We start from the raw sequence: 17,621 nt of genomic DNA on the forward strand, positions 1-17,621 counted from the left end.
CGCTAGCCAGATCACGAGAGGAGTACTGAGCTTTCCCCAAAGTAGACAGTGATTCTTTAAAGCTTGGCAAGAGATATGAATACTGAACAGTGCAGACATCAAACAAGCGATAATCTACAGAGAATGTCAACGTTCTGTCCTTATTCTGGTCCAACACAATAGGTGCAGCCCAGGGGCTCTGACTCTCCCATATTTCCCAATTTTATAGCATATGTGACAGTACGTATTTCACCTCTTGGTACATCTGAGGAGGTATCTGTCGGTTTCTTTCTCGGATGGGAGAAGTATTCTCTGTTGGGATTTTGTATTGATGCAGCCAAAGTCATCATCAAGGTGGGAAAACACCTCCTGATACTGTCTCAGGAGCTGTTTGACCTCCCCCACTTATTGAGGGGAAAACTGCATCAAATTGGCTTCCATCTATTCCAGGATTTCCTTGCCGCTCTATTATCGCCTCTTTGGTGTTTCTGCTAAAGAGATAAACCAGAGTCCACAGATCCCTTTTTACTGCAGTCAGTTGTATAGAATCCGACCAGCTGAGATCTTCTGGCATTGCATAAATTCAGGTCACTTCCTTCTTTGGGTTGGCTGCAAGCTTGTTCCACTCAGGTTAGGGCATGTCACCAGCACTTATCCTGGAAGTACAGTGGTCAGTGTATGAGCAATCAAGAGCCCAGGTATCTCTTCTCCTTCCTCTGGGGGCTCGACCTGCACCTCCACTTGTTCAACGGTACCCAGGCCTGACTTGCATAGAGAGCACTGTTTGTCTTATCATCAGCGTCAGGGCGGAACTTGGGGGCACTGCCTCTTTTCCTAGAGGTTTGGAGGCAGCAAGTATCTTTTGGACCTGGATGAGTTGCTGGAACATTTTTCCACTTGAATTATGTCATGTCTCTCGGGGGCCAACTATGCATTCATCGACTGTCTGCCAGAAAGTATCCAACGTCTCTCAGAACATTCCTCCTCAGGGTCATGTTAGGTCCACCTCCAGTGGAGCCTTTCACTAGTATGATCCGTTTTTGTTCAAAATTCTTCCCACAGACACATATCTTCATCCACACCACTGCCGTGACGGGGATATGCAACTGATTGACAGCCATCAGTCGTATGGTCGGCTCGTTTCTGACCTCTGGGAAATGTTGTCCTAGATACTCTTCAGGCATGGTGGTCACCTGGGAACCTGTATCTATCAAACACTGGATTTTCCACCCATTGAATTAGGCCCATGTTGAGGATTTATCAGAAACTATATCTTCAAAGTCTTCCTCTCCTTCCCCAGAAGTGTTGAACCCCATGCTGTGCTCCTCGACCCGGCGATCCATTACTTTAACGACTGCCCCCTCTGCTGGATTTCTTGGGTTGGGCAATTCCTGGAGATGTCTCTACTTCCTCTCCAAGTCCAAAATTCAACTCCGCGCTTCTCAGATTAGCAGCACTGCTGGTACTAATGATCTCTAGAGGAAGGATGGATCTATTCTGTTCTCTCTTCATATCAAGGTGTGGCATTTGGCTCAGCTGCTGCTGCAGAGATCTTCTGACACCATGCAATTCCCCCCGAATTTCTCAGATAACTCGCCACATTTCTTGAGCCCAGTTATACTCCACACTAGGTAACTTGGATGTGGCTACTCCATAGCTCTGGATCACACCAGTCAGGACTGGTGTCTCCCATTCTCGGACCTGACTTGAGCTCCAACTTCTAGAAAGCTCATGCTGTGGTTGTATCATAAGTGTTCCTTCAAAGCCTGTCTCAGGTAAGGGTCCCTCAAACTGGCAACTAACTGATCTCATAAAACTTCATCCAACGGTCCCAGTCCCCAGAAGTCTTTTTCAGTCTTCTTATTGATATGGGTTGTCACTTCCTGCAAAGCGTTCACATATTGGGCAACGGTCTCCCCTTTCCTCTGAACCCAATGCAATAGATAGAAGCGTAGATTGCGTAAGTCAGTAGCTACTTGTAATGCCTGATAGGAGCCACAGACTCAGACTGGCTGTAAGGGGAATCTAGAGAAAAGTCACTCACAAAGCAGGACCCCAAGAACTCTGCAACCCTTTAACCCCTTTACAGGGATTTGGAATTACACAGAGCCTCAGAGATCGCTACCTGTGGTAGACTGTAGTCCGTGGTCGTCAGGCAGGGTCAAAAGCCAGGAGATGCAAAACAGGAACAGAATCGGCAGGCAAGGGCATAGTGAGGAGACAAAGCAGGGGTCAAATCCGGAACTGGCAGCAAGGTACAAAAACGACAGGCAGGAGGGTAGTCAAACAACAAGCAAAGGTTAGCGCACAGGAATCACAATACAAACAGCACATGAGCCAGGAGAACAGAACTATCACTGGCAGTGGTCATGTGACAGGAGGGTGAATAAGAAGGGTGTGGTGTCTTCCCATAGGCTGCAAGTGAATGTTGGCCACTTCAGCCGGGAGACACACGCCACCTTCAGTCAGCCAATGGTACTGCAGGTTCCAGGGAAACCCAGCCTAGTGGATGAGCGAAGCCTGTACTCCGCAGAGCCACGGGCACCGACTCCTCTCCCATCACCAGCACTATCCATGGTGGGATGATGGCGTCGTCTGGCGATCGGAGCAGAAGTCGTACGAGCGGACTCCTGTGGGGACGTCACACTGTGCTCCGCAGAACCACGGGCACCGACTCCTCTCCCATCACCAGCACTATCCATGGTGGGAACATGGCGTCGTCTGGCGATCTGAGCAGAAGTCGCAGGAGCGGACTCCGATGGGGACGTGACACTACTCCATGCATGTCCATATCCTGGGGCTCAATCAGGTGCGGTTGCTGCTCTGGAGGCAATTGTCTCTGAGATCCAGGCTCTCCATGATGGTCTCCCCAACATGATCTGCTCCCTTGATGTCGACGGGACTCTGGACATGATGAGGAAGGTGCTGCAGAAGCTTGGACCTGGGCAGACTGGAGCTCTTGCACCTGCTGTGCAAGTCCTTGAACCAAGCCAGACAGGGTCAGCACCTGGTCCATCACAGCTTGGAGAGGATCCATTTTTTTTTTTTGTCTGCGTTAGTGGGCCAGTGATAATGTAATGCCTGATAGGAGCCACAGACTCAGACTGGCTGTAAGGGGAATCTAGAGAAAAGATTTCAGGTTCCAGGGAAACCCAGCCTAGTGGATGAGCGGAGCCTGTGCTCCACAGAGCCACGGGCACCAACTCCTCTCCCATCACCAGCACTATCCATGGTGGGAACATGGCGTCGTCTGGCGATCGGAGCAGCAGTCGCAGGAGCGGACTCCGATGGGGACGTGACACTACTCCATGCATGTCTTTTAAAATCCTAATAAATTTATGCACCTTGTCACGATCCTTCAGTTGTCAGAACAGAACTGTCTGTTGGGCCTCTCCACCTAGAGTCAGCAGGGCTATTTTTGTCTGTAAGGCAGAAGTCATAGGATGCACGCGTAGCTTGCTTTTCAGTCTTTTACCCAGTCCCACAGCAGCAGATTGTCCTCTATAAACTTTGGCATGGCCCCTAGGGAAATACTACCCCTGGTCGTCTCGGTTAGTGAGTGGTACGGCATTTCTTTGTTGAAATATTGCAACCTGCCAACTACGTGAAGTGTAACACACGTGCCAGAAATATAACATGCAATAGATATGTAAGTCTATCTATGCAAATGGTACACTAAACATCGAGTTGCAATTCACTATATTGACAGTTAACTCTGGTATCTAGCTATTTTCTCTCAGTATGGTACATCAGGGTGGGACACAATGATCCAGCTCACTTGGATGCTGCAATGGCTTAAAAATTTGTTTCCCCATCTGTGTTTCTCGATATTCGATCTTCGGTGCTTGACCAGGTAGTCTGGTCTTTCCCTGGAGATGGTGCTCAATGTTCTTGCTTTGGTGCTTGATCGCGTGGTTTGTTTCTTCTTGGGGAATGGTATTCATTGTTCGGTCTTCGGATTCCTCTGGCAACGATATTCGGTGTTCGGTCACCAGGTTCATTTAGCAACGGTATTCAATCTTCAGGTCTTCTGGCACTGGTATTCGGTCTTTGGGTTTGTCTGGCGACTGTAGTGCTCTGGTCTTCTTTGGACTGGTACACTTCCAAATGATTCCACTACAGATGAAACGGTCCTGGTCTGCTGTGTACACATATGCTTCCCTCGTAGTTTCAGTGCCAACTCCGCATCTCTGCTACCAGTCCAGCCTTTTATATTTTGTAACTGCGCAACAGCAGTCATCTGGCCTGGCATCTAGTTATAGCTCTTCCGTCGAGGAAACACTCTCCTTATAGTTTGAGTCCTGGTGATCGCGGTCCACCAGCAGAAGGCAACGTTAGTATACAAATGCTGTGGAACACTGAACATGGGCCTCTTCTTTCTGCCCGTTCCTTACAATAGGACAGCACAGAATGACAGTGATTCTTTACGTGAGGTAAAATATGTTTTTATACGGGCAGGGAACTGTTTTACACTAGAAAAAGCAGCATCTATGATCCTATGCTGTAGCATCTGTATACTCTCTTTTGCGTCCTCCCCTGGCCAGGGGCTATGGTATGTTTAGGTCATGTCCCAGCACGGTCAAACATAGCCATTACACAGCAGGGGAACATTTATAAGATTATCGGAGCACAGGGACATTATTTTTTAACACATCCAATCGTGGAACTTATTTTTATTCTAAGATTGATTGATTGATTAATTAATTAATTGATCTATTGGTTAAAATATATTTTGTCTGTGGTTTAACCCCTCTAAGAATAGATCATCAATATCAGATTGGTGGGGTTCTGACACTGGGTAATCAATCAGCTCAAATCGGCTTTGTTCTTGAGGATTACAGCTCTGCTCTTTTTCGTTTCAACAAGACTTGAGCTGAAGTTGGTGGGGGTGTTAGATGACAGACCGCTACCGATCTGTATTTTATGGTTTAATAGTATCAAATTCCTGGACAACCCCTTTAAGTTGTATGTCTTTGTGATTGAATGATATATTTAGTTACATTCCACTTACTCACCTTTTTCTTGCTGAAGAAGCTCTTTGCCTTGTGTAAGATCAATTGACTGACATTGAATGAATCCCTCCAGCTTTGTGATCTGAGCTTTCATCTCAAACTCTGCCACTTTTGACGAGTTCACATGTTCTGCGTCCAGAGAACTGATAAACAAATGAAATATATCTTGACATTGAGATTTATTTATTAACATCAGTCAATCATCACTTTTGAGCTCACCTTTTAAGGAGATTCTCATAGTTTTCATTAAGAAGTTCTTTCTCCTTCTCAAGATCAGAGACTCGCTCCTGAAACTAAAAGATCACAGCACTGACGCTCACTGCAATATTCCATAAGATACTAGAATCTTAAAAGAAGCAGTTGTATCTAGACCCCTAAATGTGAGAGGATCATAGCATTAGTACGGTAGCTACATGAGATATATGGTGCTATAATCACACTAGGTGGCGCTATCCTCATTACTAATAGTATAGCTTCACATTATGTTGTGGCGTAGTTTTGTACTGGCTCAACTGTGAAATGTTGTCGATTTTACTGTGAAAATTATTTGCTATAAACAATATGCATACTTAACCTGTAGAGACCTCTAGTGTGTTAATATTTAAGGCAATCCCATGTTAAAGGGGTGGATAGAAATGAATATTGATTTTAATCCTAATTGTCTATCTATTTAATGTAATAATCTAATTACTTTTCTAATGAAAAGGTCCATATTGTTCCCTCACTAGGCTACCTAATCGCTTTGTTTTTTTTAACCTACTTCTGTTTCGGTGATATTTAATTTGAGAATCCCCAGTTGTTTCTGGGATACTCAAACTGGACATCACCTGCCACAGCCTCTGGCTTCTCCTTGAAACGAAGCATCATCAGTGACATCCATTTTGGGACTGCGCTAGTACCTGCTCAGTTTGAGCTCCCAAGTCCCTTGTCACTGTGTGATATTCTTTTCAATACACAGTGACAGTGCACTTCCTAGGCAGCTCTAATGAGAAGTGACAAGCCTTGCAAGAGAGTGCATTGTAAGAAAAGAATACGGTGAGCAGAGCAGGAAGAGCAGAAACGAGCCCCGCTCCCGAAATACATGTCACTTTTGTGGGCGGGGCTGGTCCCCGCTCTACCTGTTCACAGCAGTCATTCCTTACAATGTAGCTTGTCATTTCTTGAGTCGGTAAGGGAGTGCACTGTCATTGTGCATAGAAAATAATTTTGCATAGTGACAAGGGAGCATACATCTGAATTGATGAATGCTCAAATGTTAAAACCCATAAAACGGACATGACTGATGATTCTTTGTTTTAGGGTGGGGACAGCAGATTGTTCCCCCTTTTCATGGCCCATTTGAGTATCTCAGCATACACTGGGGATTCTCAAACAAAATGTCATCAAAACGAAATAGGTAAAAAATATGCAGTTAGGTTGAAGAGGGAACGGTCGTCACTTTTTACACAACATATATTGGAAATGCGATTAGATTACTACAATAAATAGACATTTAGGATGAAAATCAATAATAGCTTTGGAGCACTCTTAAGAGTTTGTTCACAAGTAGTGTTTTTTTTTTTGCTGCAGGTTTTTCTGAGTGTTGACAGGAAAAATGCTGCGTACAATACTCTAATTTTTTATGCATTTTCATATGTGGTTTTGCATCAATTTTACTTGGGTTTCTTTTTCCTTTTATTTGAATAGGTATAAAATGCTGAAAAAATGCTGAAAAAAATAACATTCTACAGAGCTGATGGATAAAATTCGGAAGGAAAAAATAAGGAGTGCGTGCATGAGAAGTCTTATTCATTTTGCTGTTACTGTAAACTACAGTGGTTTCTACCCATCAAAAATATGCGTAAAATTGCAGCAAAAATGCAACGTGTGCATAAGCCCTAAATCATCTATGATTTCATAAAATGGAGAATATGCTTTTTGTATCTCCAAACTTAGGGTCCTGGTCAGGTGAGACCGTACCTCAAGAAGTGACTTCTGCAGGTTGGCTGCATTCTGCTGCTCAATCTCCATGGCCAGCACCTTCCCTCTTTCTTCCTTCAGCTGTGAGCTCAAGTCATCTAACTGAGTCAGTACTGCTTCATGGCTGAGTGTTAGCGACTTTTGCTTCTATCAGGATGAAAACGAGAAAAAAAAATGGAGATTATATTCCAATGTGGATCAACCTGTAGACTGTGAGCCCTCGCAGGCAGGGTCCTCTCTCCTCCTATACCAGTCTGTTTTGTACTGTTAATGATTGTTGTATGTACACCCTCTTTCACATGGAATAAATGGCGCTATAATAATAAATAATAATAATAACTAAAGAATTTGCTTCATTACTAAATATATTCTATCTTGTTTTGGAGAAATCATCACACACAAAAATCTGCTTTACCAAATTGGACCATTACCAATCTGATGTACGAAAGGAGCAAATGTCAGGCACAACCGGCACACTAAATTATTTATGGAGCTTATGCAAAAAAATGTGCAAACCTCAACAAGTCAATAAAATATATATTTTATTATTAACAATACTTAAAAGCAATTGGTAGACATAGAAAATTCAACATATAAAATAATACTATAACTAGGTGGGCAGTGGCACCGCACTCCCCAGGCAGGATAATGAAAATATATATATATGAAAATGAATTAATAAATGAATATGCATTGAATATGAATAATTGAAAAAAGAAAGAACCCAATACGATCAATGCAATAAAGCAAAGGTAATGAGGGAAAAGAGAAAGGTGGAGGGGTGTCACATAGCTAAGGTAATACACAGTGGCATCAATGCGACCACAGGCGTTTCGCATTAAGCTTCATCAGGAGTTGCTTCCAATTGTTTTTAACTATTGTGAATAATGAAATATATTATTTACATGTTGAGCTCAGTAGAGTTTTTTGCACAGGTATCTTTGATTCAATTGTGCATATTGGCTTTATTCTTATAGCTCAGAAGGTAGGTTTGGTATATTTATGCTTTATATTTATGTTTCACGCAAAGCGGCACATACAATGGGGCATTTATTTTGACAAATGCTACATCCATATTTAGTATTTCTCCAACATTGCATTTTAAGTCTATGTAATGGATTTTGTTGTGCATTTGATACTGAAATGACAGTTCAGATACCATACATGCGTGTGAATAGTGTTTACTTAAAGGGAACCTCACGCCAGAAAATCACCTACTAACCTGACTCCATGCCCCTGCAGGCAATCAAATAATAATATCAATGGTGTTTGGTGCTAAACTATGGTATACGTTTTGGGCATTTGGTATGGTAATAGAGTAAAAACTTGACACCTTATGTGTAAAACCATTACCCTAAATGATTGGGAAGATACGGGATCTTGGTCAAGTCATCTTTTGAAAACAAGCCCATTCCCTTTTATTGATCACTCTGGGCTAGTGACGTCAGTACAGATGTCTTTGACATCATGTCCTGTAAGCTTGGAGATGCTGAGGTGTACTCACATGGCTCACTACAAATAACGGAGGTGTTCTTAACCCTGACCCAACAAAAGTATGTGCTGATCTCATCAGGCCAAAGCAATCAATCCAAGGCAATGTACGTGTTTTCAAATGATGACTCAATGACTCGGTCAGGATGCTTGATTACCCCAATGAGTAAATGAATTACACACATGGAGGAAAAGTTTTACTTTATACATTTTGAGCTTTTGACATAATTATAGTTTAGGTACAAACACTATTGATATTACCATGTATTTGCCTGTAGCAGCATGAGATCAGATTAACCCCTTAACGACCGCGGGCAGTAAAATTACGTCCTAAATGACCGCAGCATGCCGCGATCGGCACACATCTCAGCTGATTTTCACAGCTGAGATGTGTGCCTGCTAGGCACGAGCAGAATCGTTATCTGCTCGTGCCGATTAACCCCTTATATGGCGCTGTCAATATGTGACAGCGCCATTATAAGCGCGATCGCGGTAATGTTTTCCTTACCGCCCGATCCCAGAAGTCACGTGACGCGATCACGTGATTCCCGATAGTTGTCATGGCAGCACAGGGTCATGTGATGACTCCTGTACTACACCTGACTTGCTTTCACTTTCGCTGTGCCGGGGACACAGCAAAAGAGAAAGACAGCGTATTTGCTGTTTACAGCCGTGTAGCTGTGATCAGCAGATACTGCAGAGCGATCGGAATGCTGATCGCAATAGCCCCCTAGGGGGACTAGTAAAATAAAATAAAAAAAAGTTAAAAAAAAGTTTTAAAAAATTAAAAAAATTAAAAAAAACCTAAAAGTTCAAATCACCCCCCATTCGCCCCATTGAAAATTAAAGGGTTAAAAAAAATAAAAAATATACACACATTTGGTATCGCCACTTTCAGAAACGCCCGATCTATCAAAATATAAAATCAATTAATCTGATCAGTATACGGCGTAGCGGCAAAAAAATTCCAAACGCCAAAACGATGTTTTTTTGTCGCCACAACTTTTGCGCAAATGCAATAAGGCGATCAGAACGTAGCATCTGCGCAAAAATGGTACCGTTAAAAACGTCAGCTCGAGACGCAAAAAATAAGCTGTCATTGAGCCATAGATCCCGAAAAATGAGAACGCTACGGGTCACAGAATATGGCGTAAAACGTGCGCCACTTTTTTCGGACAAACTTCCGATTTTTTTTTAACCCCTTATATAAAAGTAAACCTATACATGTTTGGTGTCTACGAACTCGCACTGACCTGAGGCATCACACCCACATATCAGTTTTACCATATAGTGAATAAAATATCTCAAAAACCATAGTGCTATCGCACTTTTTTTGCAATTTTTCAGCATTTGGAATTATTTTGCCGTTTTCTAGTACACTATATGGTAAAACTGATGGTTTCATTTAAAAGTACAGCTCGTTCCGCAAAAAATGAGCCCTCACATGACCATATTGACTGAAAAATAAAAAAGTTACGTCTCTCAGAAAAAGAATGGCGAAAAAAAAAACGGAAAGCGAAAAATCGGCCGGTCGTGAAGGGGTTAATAGGCAATTTTCTGATTCCCTTTGAAGGCTTATTTAGAAAAAAGCAAGTTATCCCCAATTTATAGCACAGGGGATAATTGCTGATTGCTTGGAGTCCAACTGCTGAGACCCAAAGTGATCCTGAAATCAAGGGTCTAGGATCCAAAAAACGGGGCACTATAGCCCCAACTTAAATGGAGCAGAGGAGTGCATGCTCAGCATCTGCTCCATTAATTGTCCATGGGATTGCCGAATATGGCATAGACTATGACTGGAGTAGAATTTGTTATTGTACATCTCTGCTCCATTCACGATGGTGGCTACAGATACACATTCTCAGGGTTTCCTAGGTGTCTCAGTGGGACCCTGAGTGATCAACAAGTTGTCGCCTATCCCATGGAAAGGATATTACTTGCCTTTTTGGGAATAACCCTTTAATTCCCTTCACATGCAATGAAAAATGTTACAAGTAGAAAAGTATCTGCAAGAAGTCGACTTCTACTTATTCCCTAAAAATTTGGCAGATTAGCTGAATTCGGAATAGCCCTCCTTGTGTGAATTAACACCACTCCACACCACACATCTGCAGCAGAAGTCCAATTATTGGCAAATGTTTGTGTTCCAATTAAATGGGATATGTCTGTATTGCCTATTAGGTAATCTGGAATTAAACCCTCACAATTGTAGTTATTAAGAGCCCCAGCTATTTTCCTGTAAATCCCAGACACTATTCTGTAGTTGGTCTATCGGGAAAAGCTCCCGTGTCTGCAAGTCCACTATTATGTATGTAGACATGCAGTAATACAAAGATTGCTCCACCTGAATGTACACAATATTGCAGGATGGGTTAAAAGAGCAGTATTTTTCCTAGATACCAACAAAGGAGGATTATGGATTAAAATCATTACAACAATAAAGTACCTGCTTTTTGTATGATCCCGCAATCATGCGCTCCTCCTAACATATAACTGTGGGATCAGACTACACACAATTAAAGAATAGGCAGCTAGAATATTTTACACCAAGACCCCTTTACAGTTCTTTTTTTATTACAGAGACACTGGAGGAATAAAACAGATTTGGATACAATAGTGCACTATATAGTCCATAAGCAGGAACATTCACAGAAGTGGAGATGCCCTTTAAATCTAAATCCTTTTATTGGCTTATTATTGCGATGAAATTTCTAGTGAATGTAACATACCTCTTGTAGCGCTGTCTCATACGACTGACAAGAATAAAGAAGAAAAAAATATTAATCTACACAACTCAAATCCTCTAATAAGTATAATATCCACAATCTTTCCTCCAATTTCAGGAACTATAACTTGGTATTGAAAATAAGAAAATCCATTTTTCAATAATATATTCTAAAAATGTACGCACAGCAAACATTGTGAGCCCCATTTATCATTTGTATTTTTTTAAAACTTTATTTGCTATAAATTCTTCAAAATGGCACCAGCACCAGATGACGACTCACACTCACAAGGAGACTACCAGTTCATTTTAAGCCACAACTCTTTAGTGTACAGTTCATTATCTTTCTCAGTTTTACATTCCAGATAGCGGGCACATATTCTCCACACATTACTATTTCACTTAGCATTACCAAACACACTTTAACTTCCCGGTGAGTCCCGGTCACTGGCGGACATACTGCCAGTGCAGCCGGTGGAACTGCACCGGGGCCCAGAGGTGAAGGGGGCCCATGCAGGGCAGTTAGTAATGAGGACAATCTGGCCTGTTGTTTGGAGTCCAAGACTCTGGGGGGCCCATGGACAGATTGCCCTCATCTATCATATGTGGTGTGCCGGGCAGGGAGCGATCCTGCTGCTCTGCTGCACAGTACAGGCAGCAGAGCTGCAGGAGTCCATTCCCTGTGGCTAGAATGGAGTTGCTCCTGTGAGGTGATAATGTCACCGGAAGGGGTGGGGCTTTCTCCTCCAGTACAGAGCTGATCCCATCATCACTGTGGCTGCTGGGATGATGATGGCTATGGAGAGATCTCACAGAGGACTGAGGGGCTGCACCAAGGAGCTAGGGGCTAACGGTAAGTAATGGGAGGCGGTGTTTGGTTTTTTGGGGGACACAGGATAACTGAATGTTCCTACATAGGGCTGCATGTTGAAGGATTGTCTAAGGTAGGTGCTGCATATTGAGGAATTGTACAGGGGAGGTGCTGCATATTGAGGAATTGTACAGGAAAGGTGTTGCATATTGGGGAATTGTACAGAGAAGGTGCTGCATATTGGGGAATTGAACAGAGAAGGTCCTGTATATTGAGGAATTGTACAGGGAAGGTGTTGCATATTGGGGAATTGTACAGAGAAGGTGCTGCATATTGGGGAATTGAACAGAGAAGGTCCTGTATATTGAGGAATTGTACAGGAAAGGTGTTGCATATTGGGGAATTGTACAGAGAAGGTGCTGCATATTGGGGAATTGAACAGAGAAGGTCCTGTATATTGAGGAATTGTACAGGGAAGGTGTTGCATATTGGGGAATTGTACAGAGAAGGTGCTGCATATTGGGGAATTGTACGGGGAAGGTGCTGCATATTGAGGAATTGTACAGGGAAGGTGCTGCATATTGGGGAATTGAACAGAGAAGGTCCTGTATATTGAGGAATTGTACAGGGAAGGTGTTGCATATTGGGGAATTGTACAGAGAAGGTGCTGCATATTGGGGAATTGTACGGGGAAGGTGCTGCATATTGAGGAATTGTACAGGGAAGGTGCTGCATATTAGGGAATTGTACAGGGAAGGTGCTGCATATTGGGGAATTGAACAGAGAAGGTCCTGCATATTTGGGATTATACGGGGAAAGGGGTGATTTTACTTACATGGGGTTGGATGGGGAAAGGGGTGATCTAGTATGCTTTGACCTGCATGCTGGGAGGCTGTGCAGGAAAGGGGGTGATGTTACTTGCTTGTGCAAGGAGGGGATGATGTTACAGTTGTTAGGGGGCTGTGTGTTGGAGGGCTTCATGCTGGGAGCTGCAAAAGAGCTGCATGCTGGGACTAAGGTTTACTTGCGAAGGGCTGAAAGCTGGTGGGCTGCATGGGGAAAGGGATGATGTGCAGAGCTGGTGGACTGGATGGTGAAGGGGGTGGTGTTACATTCAGGGGGCTTCATAGAAAAGGGGGTAATATTATACACGTGGGGTTGTGTGCTGGGGCTGCATGGAGAAGGCTTATGGTTACTTGTGTAGGGCTGTGTGGGGAAGCAGGTGATGTTATGCGTGTGGTGAAGGGGGTGATGTTACGTATGTGTGGAAGGCGGTGATGCCACGTTTGTAGGGAAGTGGTCCCCACCCGACAATTCATTATATAGTCCTCAGTGTCCTCCTCATCCCATTATTTACAATATGGCCCTGATACCGTCCTCACCCCACAATTCATAATATGGCTCTTATACTATCCTCCCCACCCCACAATTCATTATATGGACCTGATACCATCCTCCCCACCCCACAATTCATAATATGGTCCTGATACCACCCTCCCCACACCACAATTCATTATATAGCCCTGATACCATCCTCTCCACCCCACAATCCATTATATGGTCCTGATACCGTCCTCCCCACCCCAAAATTCATAATATGCCCCTGATATCATCCTCCCCACCCCACAATTCATTATTTGGCTCTGATACCATCTTCCCCACCCCACAATTCATTATATGGCCCTCATAGCATCCTCCCCACCCCACATTTCATTATATGGTCCTCAGTGTCCTCCCCACCTCATAATAATTCATTATATGGTCCTTAGTATCCACCCCACCCCACAATTCATTATATGGTCCTCATAGCATTCTCCCCACTCCACAATTCATTATATGGCCCTCATAGCATTCTCCCCACCCCATAATTCATTGTATGGCCCTCAGTGTCTGCCCCACGCCACAATTCATTATATGGTCCTCAGTGTCCACCCCACCCCACAATTCATTATATGGTCTTCATAGCGTTCTCCCCATACCATAATTCATTATATGGTCTTCATACTGTCTTCCCCACCCCAAAATTCATAATATGGCCCTGATACCATCCTCCCCACCCCACAATTCATTATATGGCTCTGATACCATCTTTCCCCCCCCACAATTCATTATATGGCCCTCATAGCATCTTCCCCACCCCACATTTCATTATATAGTCCTCAGTGTCCTCCCCACCCCACAATTCATTATATGGTCCTTAGGGTCCACCCCACTCCACAATTCATTATATGGCCCTCATAGCGTTCGACCCACTGGACAATTCATTATATGGTCCTCAGTGTCCGCCATATGGTCCCGATATGTAAGGTACGATACTGTACATAAGAGAGGGCACTATATAATGTATAGAGAAATACATAGAGAAAAAATAAGGATGGTGCACTTCTATTATATCAGAAAAAGACAACCTTTATTGACACATATTGTGGCTGGCAATGTTTCGGTTCAATAGAACCTTTCAATTGAACCGAAATTATGCCAGTCACATTATGGGCCAATAAAGGTTGTTTATTCTGTTATAATCTGAGTGTGCCATCCTTATTTTTTCTCTATGTATTAGCAATTGAGAGGTTGCTTGGTAGGCTTTACACCCGCATTATATTTTTTGTGCTGCTCTTGTTTTCTTTTTTCCTATACATATATACATAAATATCTGTGGCGCCCCTGAGGCTTCCGTCGCCACAGAGATATTGCACCTCAGCCAGAGGTGTGATGTCCCATCCTGGGTAAGGACAAGGGTACATACCGGTTCACAGGCAAATTCGCACTACACCTATTGTCAGGCATATTTTAGGACCGGAGATAGTGGCAGCTACCCCCATGATTCTGACTCAGGGGGCCGTAAGACCCATCTCTTCTCCCATAGGGTAGGGCGTAGCAACAAGGTGAGTGGGAGGAGCCAACTAGAAAGTGAGAGTAGAAACAGGGAGTTCAAGCAGTGTGCGTGAGGCAGAGGAGGAGAGTGGTAGTAGGTTGAGACAGTGAAGAGAGAGAAGTTTCCTGGTGGAGATCCTTGGGCCCAGCTAGGCCCAGGTGACACCACAGACAATGAAGAGAGGATCCCAGGGCCACAGAAGGGCATATCTGCTCGTGGCCTGCTCTACAGGAAGATCAGGTGGAGGGGTCTGGTTGCATTCGGGGACGGTCCCCAGACAGAGGGAAGAAAGACATTTCCTCATAAAGTAACACCGAAGGCCCAGGGTGGTTGCAGGCGCCCAGGGCCACCACTTGCCATAGATCCCCTGGGAATAGGTCAAGATTCCTGTAAGACAAGTCCTCTTGACCAGATTCTGGGGAGAGGCCGAGACTAGTTCATCTACCAAAGTCGAGGCTAAGAAGTCAGCCAAGGAAAGAGACTTAAAAGTGGTGCACCGGTATTAACCCTAAGAATTACCTAGGATCAGTGGACGCACCGGATAGTGAATTCCAGCACTCCAACGGCAACCAGTCTGCTGCAGTCCTGGCAACAGTGAGTAAAAGACCTTGAACTGCAACCTCTGGTGTCACTTCGTTTATTCCGCCCTGCACCGCATCATTCACAAAACACCATAGACTCTTACAAGCACCAACGGTTGCCCCGGGGTACCGCTCCACCTGTGGGGAGCAGAACAAGCTGCTATTACATCAGCCCCGGAGGCCCTATCCAGCAGCGGCAGCTCCATAGCCACAATCCACAGGTGGTGTGGTGCCCTGGACAAGCCAGAGGCCACAGAGAACAACACCCACACACCCCACACTCCCGGTCAGGCACACTGAAGTCAGACACAAACCCTTGTTGCCTTCCTCCAGGGGCTGATGTTCACACCAGGGGGGTGGGCCAGGCAGTTGGCCCCGCCCACCGAGGAGTTTACAGTCCTGGAGGCGGGAAAAGGAGAGTAGTTTCAGTTTGATAGTGGAAGTGAGAGGAAAGTGAAGTGGTAGTGGAGCAGACTGAAGTTGGTCCGGGTGTGTGGCCCGGACGGATCAGCAAGGTTGGCAGACGGTGGTGACCGTCTGCAGGAGTGGCCTATCGGAGTCTACCGTAAGGACCGTGGACGGGCGGTGGCCCGGCGGTACCGGACCGGTACACAAAGAGAAGTCAGCACCATCTGGCAGGGGCTTACGGACCCCGGCAAGGCTAGGAGTCGCCGTGAATTTGCCAAATCCGTCAGCGAAGGGAACTTCCTGGGTTTCCCAGCAGCCAAGTCCCGACAGAAGGCAACAGTCCAACCGTGAGAGGGAAACACAGCCACCGCCAAGGCTACCGTTCCCAGGGCCAGAGCCTGCGGGCAAAAGGGTCTCCTCCGGCCCATATCCAAGCTGGGGAGCGGGTTACCAGTGGGAACCCATTGGAACCATTACAGTACACAGGTGCAGGGAAAAGCAGTCACCATCAACCTGCCGGGAGAAACAACACCGCAGCCGTCTGTGGGAATCGTCCATCCAGCCGTGTGTTTTACCGAGAACTGTGTCCTCATCATTGGCTGAGTGAGTACCACTGTGCCGTGCGGCACAGCGCTGCCCCTGCGACCCTGCACCTCGCCAGGCCCCGTAACCCGCCTGCCATCCATCCCTACCCCATCACCGGGCCCCGGGACAACCAACCCCCTACCCATGGAGGGGAGAACTAACACCAAAGCTGCTCCCTGTCACCGCTCCCGGGATCCCCATCTAGAGCAGTGGCGGTGTCACCAACTTCACCACAACCGTGGGTGGCGTCACGGACAATCACCAAATCCCCACCATCCAATCAAACCCCCTTTCACTCACGGGCGAGGAACGCCGCTCGAGTCCCCAGGATCCGGCCCACCGCTCGAGCCACCACAGAGCAGCGGCAGCCGCAGCAGCAGCAGCGGCCGGACCCGAGCAGTGGGAAAGCGCAGCGTCCCTTCCTCCACCCGCGACAGTGGCGTCACGAATATATATTTCCACAAACTTTATTATTGATCAGCACCCCTCCATACCGCCACTTTAATTGACCCCACCAGGGTCACGGAGTCGGGCTCCGCCACCGCTGACTACCCCGGACTAGTCCGGCCCAACACCGAGTCACCTAAGGCCCTGTGGTGGGCGAGTCAACCTTGGCATCACAAACAGGATTTCGTGCCCGAACCCACCGGGTACTGTGCGCCTGAAGGAACTGTGTGAAAAGACTGTGATTAACTGTGTTTTACTGTGGTGAAAGCAGCCGCCGCCATTAAACTTGCTGAATATAGGAAGAAGGGGGGCGTGCCCGAAAAAGTGCGCGAAGGAAGCCCGCCAGCAGAGCGGAGGTTCGTTAACCCCGTCGCTGCTCAGAAAGAGGAATTGAAAAAATGGCACGGTGAGAGACTGAATGTCTGGCCGAGTGATCTGAGGAGATGCCAGACAGGAACACTGCCAGCATGTATTGGATCGTGGGGACAGGGATGCCAGCCATCGTCGGCTGGGTGCCGGTTTGGCGTCAAGCGGTGGTATGTCCCCTAACCCCGTCTCTGGACTGGAAAAGGGTGCAGCCGAGTGGTGGGGTCGAGTGCTCGAGCAGTGCGGACGCAAGCAGGGACCAGGCAGGAAACATGGCAGAACACCTGCGGCCAGGCACCCCAGGGAGCAAGCAACTGGACCCCGAGCTAAACCTCCTCCGGGAAGAAGTGGAGCTCCTCACCCGGAGGTTGAGCAACTTACA

General features: G+C 45.7%; 1 protein-coding gene across 1 annotated transcript in view; it reads right to left on the minus strand.

The window, feature by feature from the left end:
• Window positions 1–17,621, minus strand: part of RPGRIP1 (RPGR interacting protein 1) — a 66,820-nt gene that overhangs the window by 34,394 nt on the left and 14,805 nt on the right. The window contains exons 8-11 of the mRNA XM_075341106.1: window positions 11,171–11,194; window positions 6,951–7,097; window positions 5,211–5,284; window positions 4,995–5,134 (exon numbers count right to left, since the gene is read on the minus strand). Coding sequence (XP_075197221.1) covers window positions 4,995–5,134; window positions 5,211–5,284; window positions 6,951–7,097; window positions 11,171–11,194 — 385 coding nt within the window. The remainder of the gene's footprint in view (window positions 1–4,994; window positions 5,135–5,210; window positions 5,285–6,950; window positions 7,098–11,170; window positions 11,195–17,621) is intronic.

This window comes from Anomaloglossus baeobatrachus, chromosome 1 (genome assembly GCF_048569485.1).
Source record: "Anomaloglossus baeobatrachus isolate aAnoBae1 chromosome 1, aAnoBae1.hap1, whole genome shotgun sequence".
Taxonomy (NCBI): domain Eukaryota; kingdom Metazoa; phylum Chordata; class Amphibia; order Anura; family Aromobatidae; genus Anomaloglossus; species Anomaloglossus baeobatrachus.